Source organism: Plecotus auritus (genome assembly GCF_963455305.1).
Source record: "Plecotus auritus genome assembly, chromosome: 7".
NCBI lineage: Eukaryota > Metazoa > Chordata > Mammalia > Chiroptera > Vespertilionidae > Plecotus > Plecotus auritus.
The window spans coordinates 10,994,860-11,017,365 of record NC_137774.1 but is presented as its reverse complement, the minus strand read 5'-3'; the positions used below and the strand labels follow the sequence as shown (position 1 = coordinate 11,017,365).

General features: G+C 41.5%; 1 protein-coding gene across 5 annotated transcripts in view; it reads left to right on the top strand.

Moving 5' to 3' along the window:
- Positions 1-22,506, top strand: part of SKAP1 (src kinase associated phosphoprotein 1) — a 266,959-nt gene that overhangs the window by 203,267 nt on the left and 41,186 nt on the right. For 3 of the 5 annotated variants that reach the window (XM_080682152.1, XM_080682151.1, XM_080682150.1), the window contains 4 exons: positions 15,056-15,133; positions 16,199-16,282; positions 18,959-19,083; positions 21,393-21,456. In XM_080682152.1, the coding sequence (XP_080538278.1) occupies positions 15,056-15,133; positions 16,199-16,282; positions 18,959-19,083; positions 21,393-21,456 (351 nt within the window). The remainder of the gene's footprint in view (positions 1-15,055; positions 15,134-16,198; positions 16,283-18,958; positions 19,084-21,392; positions 21,457-22,506) is intronic. The other 2 variants (XM_080682154.1, XM_080682153.1) reach the window with 1 other exon arrangement.

The following is a 22,506-nucleotide window of genomic DNA, read 5'->3' as shown; positions in this document are numbered from 1 at the left end:
TTTCATTCATGTGCTGGGTGTATAGAGAGCCTTTTCAATCAGAAGACTCATATCCCTCATTTTGAGAAAGTGTACTGGTTTTTTTGCTTTTTGTTTTTTTGTTAATACTCACCCAAGGATATTGTTTCCATTGATTTTGAGAGAGAGAGGAAGGAAAGGAGGGAGGGAAGGGGAGAGAGAGAGAGAGAGAAACATCAATGTGAGACAGACACATCGACTGGTTGCCTCCCACACGCACCTCAACCAGGACCAGGGATCAAACCTGCAACCCAGGTACTTGCCCTTAACAGGGAGTCAAACCCGCAACCCTTCAGTCCTCAGGCCAGTGCTCTAACCACTGAGAACACTGGCCAGAGCAAGAAATTGTAGTTCCTTGCATCATTTCCTACCCTTTATTCTCTATGTTCCAATTTTTTGTTGTTGTTGTTGATTTCAGAGAGGAAGGGAGAGAGAAAGAGAGAGAGAAATATCAATGATGAGAATCATTGATCAGCTGCCTCCTGCACGCCCCCTACTGAGGATCAAGCCCATAACCTGGCAAGTGCCCTGACCAGGAATCAAACCATGACCTCCTGGTTCATAGGTCAGTGCTCAACCACTGAGCCACACCAGTGAGACTATGTTCCAATATTTTTATCTTTTCTGTTTTGTTTTCTTTTTCCTGATCTTTTTGTCTTATTTCTTTAAGATTGCCTCCCCTCATCTTCCAACTCATCTGTTGATTTTGTTTTTAATTTTGGCTACTATCAATTTCATTTCCGTCTTTTCTTGTTCTCTGATTGTTCCTTTATAATTATCCTATTTCGTGGACATGGTGTCTTCTCATCCCTCTGGAGATATAATGATGATTTGTTTGTTTGTGTTTGTTTGTTTGTTTGTTTTAGTTTTTTATTTTATTTTCTGCTCCCTAAATTAACTGTTTCCCCTGACTTCCTTTTTGTATGTTTAGGTCTTTGTCTTTCATCTTGGAAGCTTTTCTGCAAATGTCTGGTGATCCCTAGGCCCTGCTTATATTAAAAGCAAGGCACTAAAATGCAGATTGAAACTTCCGGGTGCCAAGGTGGAGCACATCAACTCCTGGGCTTCACTTTGAGAAGCCTAAAGTTATGAGTGATGGGGGGACCCAACCATTTTGCTTGGTTTCTACCAAAAATTAGAATCTGTAAGTCTTTTCTCTGAGGCCATTCATTTTTTCCAGAAAAGGATCCATGAATCTCCTGGTGGTGCCATTATACACGACCACTGAGGTCCTTATAACGGAGCAGCAAGGAGGCGAGGGGCCTCAGTGTTCAGGACATAGGCTACTATTTAAATCACCTCTTTCAGGATGCTTCTCACTATGCACTGGACTGTGCGCCCCAAGATTTGGGACCTCCCTGGTTTAGTTTCCCGGCATAAATTAAACCCCCTGTAGCAGGGTTAGAGAAAGATTGTTACCTAGCTATAGGGGAAGAAGTAATATTATTCTGAACTAGAGTCAGAAAACTATTTCTCTTCTCCACTCTGCAACCAATTAGTCACATTACCTTGGGTGATGTTACATAATGACACCACTGAGTGAGTCACATAATGACATCATTGGGTGAGTCACATAGTCTAGCTGGTTGGGCTTTAGTTTCCCCAGCAGTAAAATGAGTTGCAGGGTCTTGCTTCGAGCCCTGTAACCTCTCCAGCTAAGAGTACTTCATTAAGGCACCTTACGGAGACGCTAAAATAAGGGATGAAATAATACTTAGAAGGATTTCCTTGACGAGTATTGCTAACTTCTTCAATTATGTCACCTTTTAGCAGTTGCTCCCACATATGGAAATTTTAACTGTGGGGAGGCAGGACAGGCAGCTCAGACTCTGCACCAGAGCTTCTCTCCTTTCACATGTTCTGCGCAGTTTGGCCCCTGAGTGACCCAGCAGGTAGAGTTAAACATTCCTGTGAACCTCAGACTGGAGGGTCACCCAGGTACCTACCTCTTCTCTGACAATGCCAAGGATCAGATGCCACTTCAGGGTTGACATCCTGGACAGCTCTCAGGCTCCATCCGGCAGGACTGGGACCTAGATCCACGAAATTTGGACTGAGAAATCTAGAATTAAAACATTCTTCAGCTTGAGTTTACATTATGGTTATGACTATAACATTATTCGTTAGGAAACAATGTTTGTATGGTATGGTTTAGCCAAAAAAAAAAAAAAAGGACTGAATTTGGAACTTTAAAAAAAACAAAACTGAGTTTATGTCTGAGTCCTTTTTTCCCAGCTATATGAGAAAGTCCCTTTCCCTGGCTGAGCCTCAGTTCCCACTTCCGAAGGCCAGACTGTTGAGGGCTTTGTGTCTGTATCAGAATCAAGGAGGTGCCATAAAGGAAAGCATCTTACAAACACTAAGTGAAGTGCTACCCGGCTATAAAGTGTTCCTATTATCGTTGTTACTATTCTAACTGTTTGGTCAGGGAAGCCTGTATTTCGTGCTGCCTCTCCCGTCTGCTTTGTAACACGCAGGCAGTTCCACAAAGAGAGTTGGCTTTCCAAAGAGACTTATGTTCTTTTTTTTTTTTTTTTTTTTCCTGTAAAACAAATGAATCCGGAACCAGTCTACCTTAGCCATCCAATATGTGCCGTCTCTTTTGTTCATGAACAACCTAAAGGTAATAGACTGGTGTGCCCCTATGACAGAGAAAAATGTTGGAAGGAAATGGGTTTCCATCCCAGGCTTCTAAGCTTCTATGCCAAACAATAACAAGGGAAAAATTATTCAGCTAAACATACCTGACGTGCATTGGCGTCCAATATGCCACCCTCCTTGCCAGGCGTTATTACTTTACACCTGCCACTGGGAAGGGCTGCTCAGAAGAGCTACTCTGCCTTTTATCAGACAATACATTTTAGGGACTTTAAATAAACGTATATAGAAATACAGAGCGGCATGTCTTCTAAACTTTGCTATTTCATCTGTCTGTACCAAGCACCGTGAAGCAAAATGGATGTGCTTTCAGCGTTCTACAGCCCTGGAAAATGAGCCAGTCCACTTAACAATAAATGGTGGTTGGTTCAAACACACATGACTGGTCTAGTGAAGAAGGAAAGAAAGTTGAGCGTAATGAAGTCCAGTGTCTGTGTCCCTGTGCTTGGACAGGAAAGGACGAGTGTTTTATAACTGTTTATTGGAGTTAATGGTAATAAATTCCTCACTTGTGATACATTAACTTTAATGTTTTCATTACGTGGTGATTTAGGTTTTCCCTTTTCACATTGTAAATCATGTCGTCCCAGTAGCACAGCAGGTCGGGTGCCTGCCGTAACGTTCAGAATGCTCAATGGGGAAAAGGATGCTCTCTCTCTGTCTCTCTCTCTGTCTCTCTCTCTCTCTCTCTTGCTCTCGCTCTCGCTCTTGAGCACTGTGTGACAAAAGATACTTTGCCTCATCCGATTTGCTACTTTCTAAGTCAGCAATAAAGACAGACAGACAGATGCATCTGACAGCAGCCTAGCAGAATGTGACAGGGCCTAGTTCAGATCCTAGGCATGGACGGTCTCCATAGTAACTTTCCAACTGTATTTGGTACTGAAGTTTTGTTTTTTTCTTTTTCTTCTTTTTTTGGGTGGTTTGTGTGTGTGTGTGTTTTCCATTTGCTGAGTGTGAGTCCTTGGTTAATGAGCTGTGCAAATAGATATTGAGATTTAGTGTTTTTATTTTGCAATTACAGACTCGATTTGGTTGGAAACTTTTGGGTCTAGATACATCACCCTCATTTTCCCCTCTCTAATTTTTTTCCTTGCCAAGTTTGACTTACTTCAGACTTGAGTTTTGTCAAATGAAACAGAAGAATCAAGTAAGATTTTGAATCTCAAATACCCTAAGGTTCCTTATCAGAGCCTTCATTTTTCTGTCTCCGATTCCATACTGCTGCACAGAGACACCCAGGGAGCTGGCTAGGAGGGAGGTCTGGTTTGGGAGTGGCACTTGGTCCAGTAGATGATACATGCCAGGTCAAAACCACATTGCTAAGGTCATTGCATCCCCATCAAGTTCTTCCTGATGGGGTATGAGAGTTCTCATTAGATTACCCACCCTGAAAGAGCCCCAGAGAATCACGATAATTAGTTCCCATCTTCTTCTTTATTTTCTGCTTTGTTTGCGTTAACTGTTTTTGTTTTGTTTTGTTTTTTATGCAGTGCTCTGATGATATCTGAATGTCTTTAACTGGAGAGACAGGGAGGAGATAGAATTATTATCATTCTCTATCTCCTTGAAATCTTTTGGTTTGGAGAGTAACTAAAATAGAGACTCCAGGATTCTAGTACACTAATCCCCACATAAGCTTCACCAGCAACGCTGTTAAGTGCTCAGACACACGTAGGATGTTTGCATACAGGATGCAAACAAATGTACCTGTGGGGGCTCAAAGAGAAATAAAAGAACAAAGCTGGGGCAACACTCTAAGAAGAGATCAAGTTCCCAGCCACTCAAGGTCTGTAGCTCAGAAATTGCTATCAACAGCTGTTTTCTGAAGAGTACTCGGTTATTCGTTTAAGTTGTTGGAGTTGGGGCTCAGCCCTTTGTCCATTTATGGGTTCCCCCGAACCCCCTCCTCTGATGCTTTCCTGAAGATAGATAAGATCTGAGGTGAATAGAATTGGTGTCTCACTGAGGCTGTGAAATAGGCTCAGAAATTTAGTTCTCTGCAATTGGGGCTCATAGTATTTTTTTCCTAAAATTTTCCCCAAAATCCTCCTTGCCCTCCTCCTATTATTCTCAGAACTGTTATTCATCCTGACTTCTGCACTCCCCACATCCTCCTTGCTCTCTTGTCTAACGCTTCCTTTCTTTCCCTTTTTTAATTTCTTATTTCACATTACCAACCTTAAGATTAAAAGAGTGAATATACAGCAGAACAGAAATTGCTGTTTGTGGCTTGGGTAAAAATGATTTATCTAACAAATATTCACTCCCATATTGCCTTCTTAGATCACAAGTCCCATTAGGCTAGAAGTGGTTTCAGCTCAGTTTAACAAACATTTATTGGGCACCTACTGTGCGTACTGTGCCTTTAGGGATAAAGAAACAGGTATACGGTCCAGGCCTGTTTGGCTCAATGGCTAGAGCGTCAGCCTGCGGACCAAAGGGTCCTGGATTCGATTCTGGCCAAGGGCATGTTCCTCAGCTGCAGGCTCCTCCCTGGCCCAGGCCCTGGTCAGGGCTGGTGCAGGAGGCAACCAATTGATGCCTCTCACATCGATGTTTCTCTCTATCTTTCCCTCTCTCTCCCACTCTCCCTAAACATCCATGGAAAAAATATCCTCAGTTGAGGAGTAACAAAAATAATAAGAGTGAATAAGTAAAGAAACAGGTATATGAATAATGAATTGCACTGCCTCTAATAAACTGGTGTGCCCCTATGAAAGGGACCAGATTTCCCAGTGGCAGCTATTCTTTAGGCTTCAAGAAATTAACTCATTAGCACCAAACTCCTTAGAGTTTATACTATGTATATTTTAGGGAAGGATTCTTATTCTAAAAGTGAATTATCCAAAATCTCCACACCTTCAACTAATCAAAAGACACCACTGAGTCATGATACCATGATTGAGAATCAATGATTATTATACTGAATTAGTTATTCTTTACAATGAACTATTCACACACACCAGATGCTATTCTTACCGTTTATTAAGGTGCTAGAAGTACTGTTGTAGAAGCTATCGTGCCTGGAGTTGGAAAGACTTTTTTCTAATCCTTTCATTTCTTATAAGTAAAAATCCCACTGAAAGTGAAAATCGTGGAGACTTTCACACCACAATCCCGTTCACTTAGTGTGGTTCCTCCATGAATATTCATGGTTTCAGTATGTTGCCTTGCAGCTTGGCATTACTGATTGAGTGTTTTATGAAAAGAATCCAACGTGGGTATTTGACTTAACTTTTTTCTTTCTTTTTTAACCAATGCATCTTCCTGAAAGAGTAAGCAAATCAGGTCCAGGATGCCTGGGTGAGCCCTCCGCTGGAACAGGGCTTCGTTTTTCTAGATCTCACTCTCGTGTCGGAAGAGGTTTTATGAACTTTGGTGTCCAGGCAGCATTTTTTAGAGAGCTCCGGGTTGCTTCCGCTTGTATTTTCTTTGCCCTGTATATCCTTTGGTTATGGTATCATTCTTTTATTTTGCTCTGTGTATCTGTTGACCTCTTGCACTTCACACAGCCTTGCCCTAGAAAGCAATTCCACAGATAAATCAGCCAGCACATTAAAAAGGAAATAAGAAATACAAGATCTTGCCGAAACCGGTTTGGCTCAGTGGATAGAGCGTCGGCCTGCGGACTGAAGGGTCCCGGGTTCGATTCCGGTCAAGGGCATGTACCTTGGTTGCGGGCACATCCCCAGTGGGGGGTGTGCAGGAGGCAGCTGATCAATGTTTCTCTCTCATCGATGTTTCTAGCTCTCTATCCCTCTCCCTTCCTCTCTGTAAAATGTCAATAAAATATTTTTTTTTTAAAAAAGAAAAGAAATACAAGATCTTAAAAGTAATTTTTGACATCAAGTATGACAATAACCATACATTGGTCTGTTTCTTTTTCCAAATTTAAGTGGGGTCTCTTTTGTGGGAGAGCGAGGTGGGAAGACCCTGTCTTTCCTCAGCCTTTTCTGAGTGGGTCCCTTCAAATGAAGCTCAGGGTGGTGGAAGGAGCAATGGCTTTTGTAGCCAAGCAACCTTCAGCAAGTCCCTCAGTTTCACTAAACTTTCGTTTCCCAGTCTGTACGGTGGAGCTGATAGTGTATTCATGGGGTTAGCATGGAGCTCAGATGAGACGTTAAACTGTGGATTAAAAACTTGTTCTTTATTTTTTACCGTTGTTATTAAGATATGCTAGTTATCATCATTTTGTTCAATTATCTGTTGTGTTTTTTTTTCTTCGTACTACTGGCCTAGAATCTGTCATGTATTTTCTTTATCTTCAATATAACATGATTTCTCCCACAGATTTTTTTTTTTTTACACTGTCTGGTCTGTTACCTGGATTAAAAAATTGGAGGGGCAATAAGAGTCCATCAAGACCCCCTGAATGCTGTCTCCTGCGTTGGTTTGCTACCTACAAATTATTATTTCTACCATTCGCAGATGTCCGTCAGGTTAGCCCCAATTGCGCTTGTTTCGTTTCCTACCTTCTTAGGTCACCGCTTGTCACAGAACGTGATGAAGCGCATTCTGTTCGCTCCTTTCCTTTCATCTGCTGTTCAAGATATTTCTCCAAGAAATTAAAGCTGAGTGGTTTCTATATCTTTGGAACTTTTAGATCCTAAGTCTAGTATTAGTGATTTAGAATTTTTCACCTTACGTGTGTCCGTCTAAATCCCTTAATAAGTGAAGCAAAATGACAGAAAAGTGTAAGAAGTGTGAACTCGGCTATCAGATGGAACCACGGATGTGAAAGAACCATTATCAGCCTGTCCCACGGGACTAATAGCAGAAGAGTCCTTGAAACCAACTTCCCACTTGCATCAAGCTCAGATGAACACTGCTTGACAGACACCTCAAGCTGCCATTTTTTTTTTTAATTTTATTGATTTTTTTTACAGAGAGGAAGGGGGAGGGATAGAGAAATAGAAACATCGATGAGAGAGAAACACCGATCAGCTGCCTCCTGCACACCTCCTACTGGGGATGTGCCCGCAACCAAGGTACATGCCCTTGACCGGAATCGAACCCCGGACCCTTCAGTCCGCAGGCCGACGCTCTACCACTGAGCCAAACCGGTCAGGGCTCAAGCTGTCATTTATTGACTGATTCCTGAAAAATTGAGGAAAAGGGCAAAAAGTAACCCAGAAATGCAAGAAGCTAAGGAAAAGCAGTAATGAACTTATTAAAGAAGGCCACCGAAACGAAACACAAGGAAGAGGGTTTAATGAACAGATTTAGGGTCCACAAACAGGAGAATACTGTCCACGCACCCCACCTGCCTGTTCCCCTTTTTGTGCCTTTGAAACACTGTGAAGTGTTTGTCAGTTGTCTGCAGGGCATACACACCAGCAATCTGCAAGTGAAGTGGAATTGCAAATGGAACTTAACCGTTCCCAGCCTTCAAATATTAGATTTTCTCCAACCTCATCCACCCAGCTCCCCGGGTCCTTTATCAGGATACCTGAATGAAGGCCCCTTGGTAAACTTCATCCTGCCTGAAATTCACCCCCTGGAAGCTATCACTCTACAGGCTGGATGGAGTTAGTTTGGTCCCTTTTTCAAACAATTGAGAAGAACTTGAATTAAAAGGAAAGGGGAGGATGGGAGAAGTCCATCATTTAAGGTGGGGACTTGCATAAAATATTTTTCTTTTTTTTTAATTACCGATTTTCATTTCAGTTGAGTTAGCAAGAGACCAAACCAGCGACCTATAATGACGTCCGCAAGCACCTGGCTTGTTCTGCAGGCGCTGCAGCCTTTTCCCAGGGGAAATGGTGTGGCCTCCTGTACGATTAGCCTTGTGCTGTGGTGTTGCCAACTGATTTCTCCAATTCTCTTTTCTCAGTGGGCTAGAACGCAGCTGGTTAAATAGGCCGTGACTCACATAAGCTCCCGTGTCTTTTTTATTGACTGTTTTATGGAAATGTATCACACTCCAAAGGGTCCCCATTGTTGTTGCTGTGAGCAGCTGACTGAGGAGTCACGTTTAGCACTGAGAGATGGAATCCTACTCTGTCGTTTTTTTTTGTGTGTGTGTTTTTTTTAAATATATTTTATTGATTTTCTACAGAGAGGAAGGAAGAGGGATAGAGAGTTAGAAACATCGATGAGAGAGAAACATCGATCAGCTGCCTCCTGCACACCTCCTACTGGGGATGTGCCCGCAACCAAGTTACGTGCCCTTGACCGGAATCGAACCTGGGACCTTTCAGTCCGCAGGCTGACGCTCTATCCACTGAGCCAAACCGGTCTTGGCAACTCTGTCGTTTTTTTATTGCAGAGTTGGGGATGGGTGGGATACAGGGTTTAAAGGAATCTGGGTGAGGAGAGAAGGATGTCTGAGAATTTCTTTTATCTTTAACTGCCATGAAAGTTGGGTGGCCATCACTTCTGGGTAACACACTTCTCTGTTGATCTTATCTTTATGGCCCCACAGCATTCAGCTAAGTGAATCTTTTCTTTCTATAGGCTAGTCTGACAGTTTTAGTTAAGTGTAGTGGTAGAGAGAGATTATGACACTAATGTAATTCTGTTTTGTGCTGATATAATGTGATACACCCTAAGGTTTATCCAAGAGGGCCATTCATTCCCAATAAATCTAAATCATTTCTTATCTTTTTTCAGGTAATGAAACCCCCCTCCCCCCCAAAAAAAAACACCTCAATTTTTTTAAAATTGCATATTTAAATATAAATGTTTCTGCCTTAAAATAGCAATTGTTTGTGGCTTCTTCCTATTTTTATTATCTTCCTGCAAGGCATTTAGGTACTTGTATTCTGCATTAAGTAACTCTGTAGATCTGTTCACTTGCCGGTAGGTGTCAATTCGGACCTACAAGACGCCTCCTGTCTCATCACCCCAGGACTACGGCTAACGTGTGCACCCTCAGGATAATCAGTTCTCGACCAGTAGGACCCCGAACTGACACCAAAAGAGGAGACAGCTTGATTGCCACAGTGGTACCCCACTTTGGTTGTCTGGATTTATCTGATAAGTCATGGAGCTGATGAAATAGAGCTCACAGTCAACTTTACATCGAGAACAACTCTGTTATTGTACAGTGCCCTGCAGATAGAAAATGATCAAAAGAATAGAGATTGGTCTTGTTTGATTTCCTCATTTTTTTTCCATAACCATTCCAAACGTCACCTGTAATCCCGTGGCTCCCACTTCCCACAAGAGAAACCAGGCAAGAGAGTTCATCAATACCGATTCCCTCTAGTCAGAAAGCAGCCTAACACGTCTTACAAAACACTGCAATTTCCAGCTCTGTTACTCTTCAGGATCTTGTTGGTAAATGACCAAGAAAGGAAATTCAGCAACTCATTCAGTGCCCGATTTTAGAACGCCAGGTGTGACGTTGGGGAGAGAAGGTGGTGACGGTGCTGTCTCTAGTCTCCCAGAATTGGTGACTTGAAGTCCAAGCATCTCTGCTGCATTATGTCTTTGTTTTCTTGGTGGCGGCATTCTTGGGTTTCGGTTGGTGGGGAGAGAAAAGCCTCATGCTGATAATGTACTGAAAGTAAATGAAATTAAATAAGCGCTCATCACTACTTCCTTCCCCCCTGGGTAATTCAATTCAAGCTCTCTCTCTGATGGCAACTCACAGGACTGTCTCTGTCACCCCGCTGGGGTCTGGAGTCTTAACATCTAAATAAAAGTTTCACTCAAGCATTTTTTATGCTCCTGCCAGCAGGATCAGTGAGCTGGTGTGGGCACATTAATGTAATATTCATACTCACAGCCTCTCCCTGCACACAAGGCAATGTCTTCCCATTTTCATAATTATAGATGTTCCATAAAACGGCATTTAGATTTGCATTTTTAAAAGGAGGTTTGGTGTCTAATAGAACATTTAACATGTCTTTTATGATTCAGACTCTCCGCATCTTTAACAGGTAGCTGTGTCTCTTAAGTTTAATAAGATCTTAAGAGAGAAAAAAAAAAAAAAACGGTAGGGGGAACCCCATGGGAAAAAGAGATGGATACTTCAAGCTTAGGCGACCCGGTTTTCCTTATCTCCCGTGTTTTTGCATTTAATTTTTAGGTCTCTAGGAGCAATTTTTTTACTGCACTGCCAAGAGGATGGGCTCTGCTTCCAAGGGCCTTCTCAGCCGTACTGTTCCTCACCCCATCCTCAGTAGAGTCTGTTTCTGTTTTCTGGGAAAGCATTTTCAAAGAGATAATAGCATTTTCAGAGCGGTGGGAGAAATGAAAGGGTCCTAGGCAAACGAACTTGCCTTTGGTGCTCTTAATCTCATGTGTGCACCCTGAGACTCCTCTGGCAGGATTCATAGCAGCCACAGAGTGTGCTGGCTGTAAAACACCCAAATCCCAACAGTCCATGATCAAGGAAGTTGACAATATGGATAAGTAGGCATTTCGACACACTGAGAAAGAAAAGAGAGAAGCTCTTCTGGTTCATGTGTTTAAAACTAAGCTTGGAACGGCTTAGAAGCAAGTGGTAATTTTAGTTACTTTTTACATTGTCGTAAAATGTTATTTTTATAGACAAAACGTATGTAAAGCACTGAGCAAAGTAGCTATCACTGAATAAAAGTTAGTTATGGTAGGAGATATTTTTTTAAAAATCGTGTAATCGAAAACAAGTATTCCACCCAACAGTCTCAAGATATTGCAGAGGCTGTGCCTTATTTTGCTTTGTGTTTTGTTTGCTTTCTAAATATTTTTTAAATAAATCTTTATTGTTCAGATTATTACAATTGTTCCTCTTTTTTCCCCACCATAGCTCCCCTCCACCCGGTTCCCACCCCACGCCATGCCCTTACCGCCACCCCCACTGTCCTCATCCATAGGTGTATGATTTTTGTCCAGTCTCTTCCCGCACACCCCTTTCCCCCAAAGGATTATCAGTCCACTCCCTTTCTATGCCCCTGATTCTATTATATTCACCAGTTTATTCTGTTCATCAGGTTTTTTATTCACTTGATTTTTAGATTCACTTGTTGATAGATATGTATTTGTTGTTCGTAATTTTTATCTTTACCTTTTTCTTCTTCCTCTTCTTAAAGAATACCTTTCAGCATTTCATATAATACTGGTTTGGTGGCGATGAACTCCTTTAGCTTTTTCTTATCTGTGAAGCTCTTTATCTGACCTTCAATTCTGAATGATAGCTTTGCTGGGTAGAGTAATCTTGGTTGTAGGTTCTTGCTATTCATCACTGAATATTTCTTGCCACTCCCATCTGGCCTGCATAGTTTCTGTTGAGAAATCTGCTGACAATCGTATGGGTACTCCCTTGTAGGTAACTGTTTTTCTCTTGCTGCTTTTAAGATTCTCTCTTTGTCTTTTGCTCTTGGCATTTTAATTATAATGTGTCTTGGTGTGGTCCTCTTTGGATTCCTTTTGTTTGGGGTTCTGTGCGCTTCCTGGACTTGTAAGTCTAGTTCTTTCACCAGGTGGGGGAAGTTTTCTGTCATTATTTCTTCAAATAGGTTTTCAATATCTTGCTCTCTCTCTTCTTCTGGCACCCCCATAATTCGGATGTTGGTACACTTGAAGTTGTCCCAAAGGCTCCTGTCTTCATATTTTTGGATTCTTTTTTCTTTTTGCTTTTCCGGTTGGGTGTTTTTTGCTTCTTTGTATTTCAAGTCTTTAACTTGATTCTTGTGATCCTCTAGTCTGCTGTTGGATCTCTGTATATTATTCTTTATTTCAGTCAGTGTATGCTTAATTTCTAGTTGGTCCTTTTTCATATCCTTGAGGGTCTCATTAAATTTATTGGTGGTTTCTAGAAAATTCTTGAAAAACCTTATAGCCATGGTTTTGAACTCTATATCCAGTTGTTTGCTTTCCTCCATTTCTTTCATTTGTGATCTGTTTCTTTGTCTCCGCATTTTGGCTGCTTCCCTGTGTTGATAAAGCGGCTTTGTGTGCTAGGTGTCCTATATGGCCCAGTGGCTCAGCCTTCCCAATTACCTGAGGTGGACACTCTTGGTGCACCCCTTTGTGGGCTATGTGCACAGTCCTGTTGTAGTTAAGCCTTGATTGTTGTTGGTATCACTGGGAGGAATTGACCTCCAGGCCAATTGACTGTGAGGACCAGCTGTGTCTACGATGGGAGAACTTCTGTCCTGGAGACACCCTTATGAGGCAAGACTTGCTTCAGTGGGGCTTTGGTGCTCACTGAGTCTGCCCCCTGAGTGTGTCCCTTATAGATCTAAGGAGTTGTAATCTGGATGGTCCCACTCTGACCACTGGGTACACTGGCTCTTATAAGTACCACGCGCTAACTGATTGTGCCACTGGAGCTTACACTGGCTCTTGAATCTCCAAGGAGGTGCTAATTTAGCCTCTGCCTGAGGGCACCCAGCAGGAGCTACGGAGAGATCTGCAGATTCCTCTTCTTTGTTTGGGGCTTGGAGGTGCCCAGATGAGTCCCAGCTGTGAAGCAGTGCAAGCTGCTGTGAGGCCTTGGGCCTTCTTTTGGTGGCTCTGGGTCTCTCTGACCCAGCTGCAGTTTGTTAGGTAATTTTTTTAAAATATATATTTTATTGATTTTTTACAGAGAGGAAGGGGGAGGAATAGAGAGTTAGAAACATCGATGAGAGAGAAACATCGATCACCTGCCTCCTGCACACTCCCTACTTGGTATGTGCCTGCAACCAAGGTACATGCCCTTGACCAGAATCGAACATGGGACCCTTGAGTCCGCAGGCCAAAGCTCTATCCACTGAGCCAAACCGGTTAGGGCGGTAATTTTAGATTTCAACCGCTGAGTCACACCAGCTGGGCTGTTAATTTTAGATTTCAAAGGACCAGGCCATGCATATGCAAAAGCCTCTGCGACAGTTTGGGTGGGGCAGGGTCTCAGGGTGGAGCAAACAGCAATGGCTTCCCGTCAGCCCTGCCCTAAGAGGCCCCTGGGTCTCAGTGTCCCATGGTAATTACTGCAAGCACCTCTGAGAGAAAGCCGCCCTCAAGTTCCGCCCACTGCCAGACAGTCCAGTTTCACCCTGTATGAGTCTGGGTCCCAGAGTCTCGCCCGGAACTGGAGTTCAGAGCAGTCGGGAGCTTGTGTCTCCCTCCCGCTTGAAAAAGCCACCTGTGTACTCAGTTGCCAGCCCTTCCCGCACGCACCTCCGTACCTCTGCACTTTACTTCCGCAGCTCCTCTGAGTCTCAGTGTGCTTTTCTCTTTCCTTCTAGTTGTAGAATTTCCACTCAGCCAGCCTTCCTGTGGTTCTGGATGATGTCCGTTTTATCTTTTAGTTGTAGTTTTGAAGTGGTTGTGCGAGGCAGCAAGTTCAGGTATTTACCTATGCCGCCATCTTGGTTTCTCTGCTTTTTAAATATTTTAAGGCAAATGAAAAAAGATTTGGGTTTGGGGACTAAAAGAATACATATTAGGACTACACTAACCCACTCCCTTTATTTCTCCTAATTAAGAAATATAGAATTATATATTTTTAAAGTTTTGGAGGGTTTTTGTTGTTGTTTTTCTTTTTTTTTTTTATCCTCACCCAAGGATATGTTTATTGATTTTAGAGAGAGAGGAAGGGAGAGAGAAAGAGAGAAACATCATCAGTTGCCTCTTGTACACACCCCAACTAGGGATGGAACTGACAACCTAGTAAGTGCCTGCAACTAACTGAACCATCCATCCAGGGCTCATTTAATTTTTTGAGGAGTAAATTTCTTCCTCTTTGTCTCTGTTCTTTGCCCCTCCCTTCTATAAAATAAGTATAAACTCCGATGGTGGAAGATGGATTAGGATCTTGACTTTTCAATAAATTTGTACCTAACCAGGCTAATTGAAAGCCAAGAATTTTCGCAGCATGCAATTAAAGGCTGTTGTCAGTTCCCTTCTGGATCTTCTCTTCATAAAAGCTTCCACCATTCTTAGACTCCTTCCCATACTTTGACAAAACCAGGATTTGGCAGTCATTGCCAAGTTCAGCTTGCATAACCCTTCTTTGTGTGAACTTAATAAAATGTATGTTCACTAAGGTGGCTGTTTGCTTTTAAAAAAAAAAAGAAAGAATGTGTGTTTATTGCTGCTTAGGAGGTTATTCATTTGACTGTTGATCATCTCAATGTGGATTATCCAATGTGGAGCTTATATCCACAGCACATTCTTCATTCTCTGGAGTCCTTTTCTGGCCAATCAAAACATATTTAGGCTACCTCCCCTTGCACAAACTAATATGTGTTTAGATCATTTTAAGTGATTTTAGCCTTAGATATACTTAGGAAGAAAGAAAATTTACTTTTTCCCCCAATCATCTAGAAGTTGTTTTATTTTATGCTGTGTTTAAGCAGTTGTTCTTCTGTACCCCTTCATTAATGTAGACTATTGAAAGTAGCCTAAATAAATGAAAATTCTGTCAGGTTTCAATAAAGCATTTTACTGTTGTTCCTTTTAGGAATGGAAGACTTCCCAAGAGGAGCTCAAGAGCTTGATAGCATCATCAAGCAAGGATACTTGGAGAAGAAAAGTAAAGGTAATGACCAGACCCATAGATCTCAGAACATTCCAGGAAGGGAAGGGAACTGAGGAAAAAGAGGGCTAACACAGCAGGTGTCTTCTCCAGACCCAAAACAGTGTTAAGTAGGTGGAAGGCAAAAGGAAGGGAAGGAAAGAAATCTGTTTTGTAGGCTAAACGGAGATGGCCCAAAATCCTCAGCAGGTTATGAGCTTCATCAGGATAGGGACTGGATCTACCTTGCTCACCTGGTATCCAATAGATGCTCAATAAATACTTGTTGAATGAACAAATGAATGCTATTCTTGTTCTCATCTCTCCATGTACTCCCATGAAGAATGAAACTATGTTGCCTAGAGTATAATTTTTTAATAAATCTTTTTATTGCTTTCAGAGAGGAAAGGAGAGGGAGAGGGAGATAGAAACATCAATGATGGGAGAGAATCACTGATGGGCTGCCTCCTACACACCACACATTGGGGATCGAGCCCGAAACACGGACATGTGCCCTGACAGGGAATCAAACCGTGACCTCCTGGTTCATAGGTCAATGCTCAACCACTGAGCCAAGCCAGCTGGGCTAGAGTTATAATTTTTATATCATATGTGAAGCAGCCACTTGTAAGTGTCAGAGGGGCCCAACTCTCAACCTATCACTTGTTTGATTAGAATAGGTACTACTAGGGCCAGAGTCCCAGGTTTAAATTGGCCTCGTACGAAGAAAGCCTTTCTTGTGCCCAGGGCCTAGAGCATCGTTTTGGTTTGCTAAAAGGCAACACATAAAGATATCATGGAGAATTTGAAAAGTACAGGATAAGATTTGAAGCTGAAATAAAGGAAGATAGGCAGCTGTAAGGGGTCAGAGCAGGCAAACCCTGTTTAGAACTTGGACCTCTGACTGAGCAAGTCCTCTGGACCCTGAGTCAATATGGGATAACCTGTGGGAGTGAAAGGGAGGGTTTTACAGTCCATTAACCTGGGAAATAAAACAATAACACGCTGGACTGTGTGTGGTTAGATTTTACGGACTCTTTGGTGATTGTCGTTACCTGAATTTATGTCCCTTACTGCTGTTCCATTTAGATCCTAGTTTCTTTGGATCAGAGTGGCAGAAGAGATGGTGTGTTGTCAGCAGAGGCCTCTTCTGCTACTATGCTAATGAGAAAAGTAAGTGTTCCTCATTTGCACAGCAGCATCTCACTCCTGGATGCAAACACTCCGTAAATTCTCAAGCACTTGGATCTCAAGATAGCAATCCTTAACTAACACCCATAAAGGGACCTGCTTGGGAAAGAAACAGGCTTGAATAAATAATACCTTGCCTATCACCAAACACTCAGATGCCAATTTAGAATTTATGTCCCCATAAACACTAGGATATTGTGGTCAGCATGTCGAAGGCTTATCTTTTATTATGACTAATAACATTGTCAAGGTAGAACACTTTGGCATTTAAAAAAAAAAAAGAACCTCAAACTCTTAATAACGTAATTAAATTTTGAAAATAAATTAACTCTGAGAAAGATTTAAACAGCTGACCAATGGCCCAGAAATAGAACCTTCAAGTCCAAACTCTCTAAGAACATGTTTCAAACTTGATTCTACTGACTCCTGGGAAGTAATCCAGTGGACACCCCTGGAGCCATGGAGTGTTGAGACCCAAATGGTTGCTGTGCCCAAGAGACACCCTTCAAGCAGATGGCAGCCATAGCAAAGTGTTGACTCAGGCCAGAGCAGCTTCTTAATCAGCCACCACTGACTCAATCAAGCACAACACTCAGAAGCTATCCCTAGAACTCCCATCCATGCTTAACACAGTTGCTTAATTCATGAGAAGGAATAGAAAATATAAGCACAAATTGGAGGCAGCTACAAATCTACACAAGCTAAAAATTACCATTTTAGGTGAATGCAAACTTTCAAATAGGCTATCCTCCTGCAGAGTCAGGCTGTCCCAGGAGTAATTCTACAAAGCAAGAGGGAGATTAAGTAAAGCAAAACATCAATTCTTTTGGGAGGAGGAGGCGGATTTCCTTCTGCTCTGTTGCCTTGGTACAGAGGCCAATGATCCAGAGTAAATTCTTTCTTTTCCTTCTGATCATTTTCTGTTTCTCCACTCCTCCTTCTTTCCCAGGCTTATTCCTCTCCCAATGCCTGGATATCCAGTCTAAGAAATACTCAGATTTTACCCCATTGCCTTTGAACTTCCTGCACCTTTGGCAGTAAGGTAGCAGAAAGGACTGCAGCTAAATGACTTGGAATCTTTAAGATTTGCCCTTGGGCTTTGAGGCAATCGTCTCACCCCGCCTCTCTGCCCACTACTACCAGTATCACTGACCTTCATCTTGGGTTCACCATCTCGGATTTTTCAGAGCCTTTCCACCTAGGGGTAAAGAGTGAAGCCCCGCTTAGAAATGATAGCAGCATACCTCAAAGTAACAAGTTCCCTACCCAAACTCCAGCCCACTCTCAAATCCAGCGACCACAATTTCTCCCCTGAATTCTTGGCTTACAAGGCAGCCAGGTGTGTTTTTCTTATTTTAAACCTTCAAACTAAGACAACATTTAGGTCTTTGTAAAAATGTTCATCATTTCCCTTGCATTTAAATAAGCGGTTGGCACATCTGAATAGAAAACCAAGTATCATGTTCATTTATTCAAAATTCTTTACACTCAAGGTGAGAGGGAGAACAAGAGCGAGAGACTAGGAGACTTTTATTGACCATTTTGCTGTCAGGGTGAAATAAAATCTGGTGACCGAAGAAACAACAAAACATTTTAGTGGCCAGTTAGAACAAGGAGAGATACTTTAACAAAAAAGATTCTGGTGTCAAAAAGCACTGCTGCATGGCTCCCTTCTCGCCAGTTACTTCGTATTGTGCCCAAGACATTTTCTTAGTAAATACAGAGCGTTGGCATATTTTTTTTTTAGCTCAACCAGGGAAGGACAGAATCTCTTTTCTTTTCTTTTAATTATTGTCAGTCCACTGCCATCCTCCTCCTCATCATCATCCAAATGCCCTTATTAGGCAATTCATTCCACATGATACAGAACTCAAAGCATCACCCAGATACGGAAGTGCCTGTCCTGTATGCATTCTTCCTGAACACACCACGAGGACACAGAATTCTTGGAAACCACTTCTTCCTTTCCTGTATCTATTTTTTTTTAAAGGGAGTGACAGGCAGGGTACTGTCTCCTTTCTTTCACGTAGGGTCCTTTGCCTTTTATCTCCTTTCTCAACATCTGATGATACTCAACATTACTCAGCTACTTCCCAATTTGACCTCTTGGGAGGAGGATAAAATACTGAGTTTTAATTACTTAGAGTCTAGCATAAATCCCCATCCACCCAGTAGGAGGGGGAGAACAGTTTAGCCCACAGGCTGCATAGGGCATAGGAGGAGATCCTGGAAACTTATAATGCCCCCTGCACTGCTATCCCTCCCCTCAAATGTGAGCTCTGTTGGACCTGATAATAATATTTCATTTCTATAACAGCCTTCAAGAGCCTCACGTTTACAGCCACGCTCTCCCGGCTGTAATAATTCCTTCTTCCTGTTATTATAGATCTCTTAACATTCTAATAAATTCTCTGTCTCCGTTGCACTCCTTTGGCAAAATAACCTTTCCTGTAGCATTTCCCTAGCTTGGCAGTGATGTCTGCCTTGCTGTCGCAGTAGCCTCTTCTTAAGCTTCCCCTAAAAAACCTTTCCTTGACTCTTGTGGTTCCTCAGGGATGTAACAGCAGTTTCTGTGCTTTTATGTTACATACCAGAGAAGATGCCTTCCCTTGGCAGTTGCGTCTCTCTAGGGGTACAAGGAGCTTTCCTGTCTTGCAGGCAAGCAGCCCAAAGGGACCTTTCTCATTAAGGGCTACAGCGTACGGATGGCCCCCTACCTGCGAAAAGACTCCAAGAAAGAATCCTGCTTTGAACTGACCTCCCAGGATAGGCGCAGCTATGAGGTAGGATGAGCCAAGGAGATGGTGGTCCTCCTCAGGGTTGCAGTTTCCTTCCATGTTGCATGTGAGCCGTGATTGCTATGCTGGGCTTCATCCTTTCTCTGTTACCTGCTCATTTTCTACTAAGACCTTCTTTCTTGACAGGTCCACAACTTGGCTATGTTACGCCCTCCCTTCTCCTGTCGGCTGCCACTCTCATCCTAGATACTGCCTCTGCCTGGCTTCTATCTCTTCATCCCTCCTCCTCTTGGTCTTACTCCATAGGTGAGAGTCTTGTCATCTATTGCAGCACACAATCTAATTCCTTATTCAGAGCCTCTAATTTCATGGCTTTAATTCCCATTCTGTTTTTCAACTGATTATCTTCACTTTTTTTCCATGAAATCCAGAAAAAGAAAAATCTGACTGTCGGGTGAAAACTACTTTATTTTCCCATATTCATCTTGCTATCCAAAATAATCTTCCTGTGTGTAGAAGCACTGCATATCTTTGGACGATTCCTAAGATATTGGTGACAATGATTACTGAATAGTAATAGTGATAACTGAGGGAGTAGACCTAGGTGGGGGTAAGAAAGATTTATTCTTCACTGTATTCATTTTTAATATATTTTGATATAATATATAATATAATATGTAATGCATTTATAACCTATTACAAAATTTTTAAAGCAATAAAAAATGTCTGACTATGAGAATATAGTGATTTTCAACAAAAATATATTTGTGTGTATGTATATACATATTGTTTCATGCTTATTGGTCATTTTTATCTTATCACAATTTTATGACAACAATTTAGAAAACCTTTAGCTAACTTGTGAGAAAGAGAAAAACCATGCTAAGGTTAATATTAACCACTTATGAAACCCTTTGACTCCAAGTTTTTGTCTACATGCATCCTTTTATGTTTCTACAGTATCTTAACCCTTATTTTGTTAAATGACTTAGGTCTTCATTATATAATTTCAAATATTTTTAATTTAAACTTTTCTATAGAATCATTTGTAGATATATATAACACAGAAGTATGCACTGGGTATGTTTCTAAGTTATTTTTGTTATTCAGCTCTGATGGTGCCTTATCCAGATAAAAATTTATATGACAAATCTAAATCCATTTCCCTAAGACATTTTTTATACAAATGTGTTTTTAAGAAACCAAGAATGACAATGTCTATTAATAAGTATTAAGCAGGAATGTAGGTTTCGTATACAGTACATGTCTTTGTCTTCCCCTAATGGCCAGATAATAAAAATGTTTTCAGGAACATTCATTTTGAGTTGATTCATTTAAAATAAAAAATTACTAAGGGTTGATGCCTGACTGGCCTGTTTTGTGAATCAGAATGCAGAGTTTGTTTACTTCTTCCTTTCTTTGGCCCATTGAATCCAAGTCATTATCATGGTCTGTGGATTCTTCTTCTACAATACCCTTTGGATCTTTTCCTTCTTATTTATTCCCACCGCCATCACAATAGTTAAGTACTTATCACTTCACCCAGAGGATTAAATAGTCTTCTAGTTGGTCTTCCATCTCCAATTTCTCCCTATTTCAACCCCATATGGTTTCTATACACAACTAGTGAATCTCCCATTTCTTTTGCTAGAATTTACAGTGGCTTCCTATTGCCTACATTATAAGTCTGCACTCCTAGTTTCATCAATTCTTCTCTGGCCCTCAACCCTTTAGCTTCATCGGTGATTGTTCTCCAGTCAAGTTTATCTGCCTGCCTTCCCCATACACGATGGTCTCATTCCTAATCTTTTGCACATGGTTTTCCCTTCCTAAACTGTCCAACTCCTTCCACCAGTTTTCAACAACTCCTTTTAAAATCCAAACAGGACAGTATTACTTCAACAAGCTTCTCTGCTTACCCTGTCTTCTCTCAACATCCAGCTGTTATCAAATGCTCCTACTTCATAATGTTTCCATTTCAAGGGTGTATGTCGTCTCCATAACTGATGCATTATTCTTTGAGGTCAGAAATTTTGGGTTGCTTTTTTTCTGTAAACTTTTATCAAATAAATGTCTGATGAATGAATAGGTAATCAAATGAATGCACATGGACATGAATTCTGGACTCAAATAGCTGTCAACATTGAATATACAAAATTGCTAAAGGGAAAAATCACTTTGAGTATTTTGGTCTTTTTTCAAAATATTAAGCAAGCAGAAAATCCTAAGCTTTCAGCATGACTCTGAAACGTGACTCACAAGTTCCCCCGCTCCTCCCCATCCCGTGAACCTCCCAATAGGATTCATGGAAATTTTAGTGAAGGTGATAAATTAACTCACTAATTTTTCTCTAGTTTACAGCTACTAATCCTGCTGAAGCCAGAGACTGGGTGGACCAAATAAGTTTCTTATTAAAGGGTAAGTAACATTAGTATAGAAACAATCCTTGAGTGGGTTTTGCAGTTGAAGTTCTATGGCATAAATATAATCCACAGGCTTCAATATGTGTTTCTTTCTACCTGTTCCCCCTTTTACCCTCCCTACCACATCCTTTATATTATAGTAACAAATTGAGCCCCATATAAATTAGAAGATAAAGAAACCTGGAGATGACCGCTGATATCTTTCTAGCTCATCCACCTACCTATAGACCAGTCTGTAATATTCATAATCACTAGAAAAGGAGATTTTGATAACCAGCTCAGCTCAATTTCGTGTTTCATGGTATCAAACTTAAGTCATCTAGATACGATTTAGATCCAAAATCTTCTTGTTTTGGTATTAGCAGGAAGTAAAAACCTAAACTCAACTAGGTGGCCTTCAACAACATTGGATATTAAAAACAAATTGCTACTCCCAACCCACAATGAAATGCTCCTTGCTTTATGATTAGAAGAGTCCTGCCTGAAGATGTTAAATGACTGCTCTTAGAGTACCCTCTGCTGGTCAGCCTGCAGGCACAGCGATGACTGTGGCCCAGGAAGCCTTGTCTGGGAGTGGCCTGGCAGGTAGAAGTAGCCAACCTTCAGATGACCCTCCTAATGGTGTACATCATGGCAGGACCCTGACTCCACAGAAAGACAGAAACATCAACTTCGTATGTGGCCCACAACCTAGGGAGAAGTACGTCAACCTAAAAGCATCAAGCCTTCCATCTCCGTTTTTTTTAATCTGCTATAAGATTTTATTGTTGATAAAAAGAAGGAAGCACCAGAGCTTTAATTACAAGAATTGCCTATTTTACTCAGTTTATGCTTTTTCTATCACAAAAACAAACTATTGCCTCTACCAAGAGCATCACGTATAATAGACTGGAACTAGGCAAACATGAACATTGATGGCGAGACTACAGGGTACACTCTCATCTAGGTGCCTTAGATTTATGCATGTAATATACCCCTAAGTGTGTAAACCTCAATAAAACTCAAAGCAGCTTTATGGAGCTGTACCCTGTGGTACTTTCGGAAT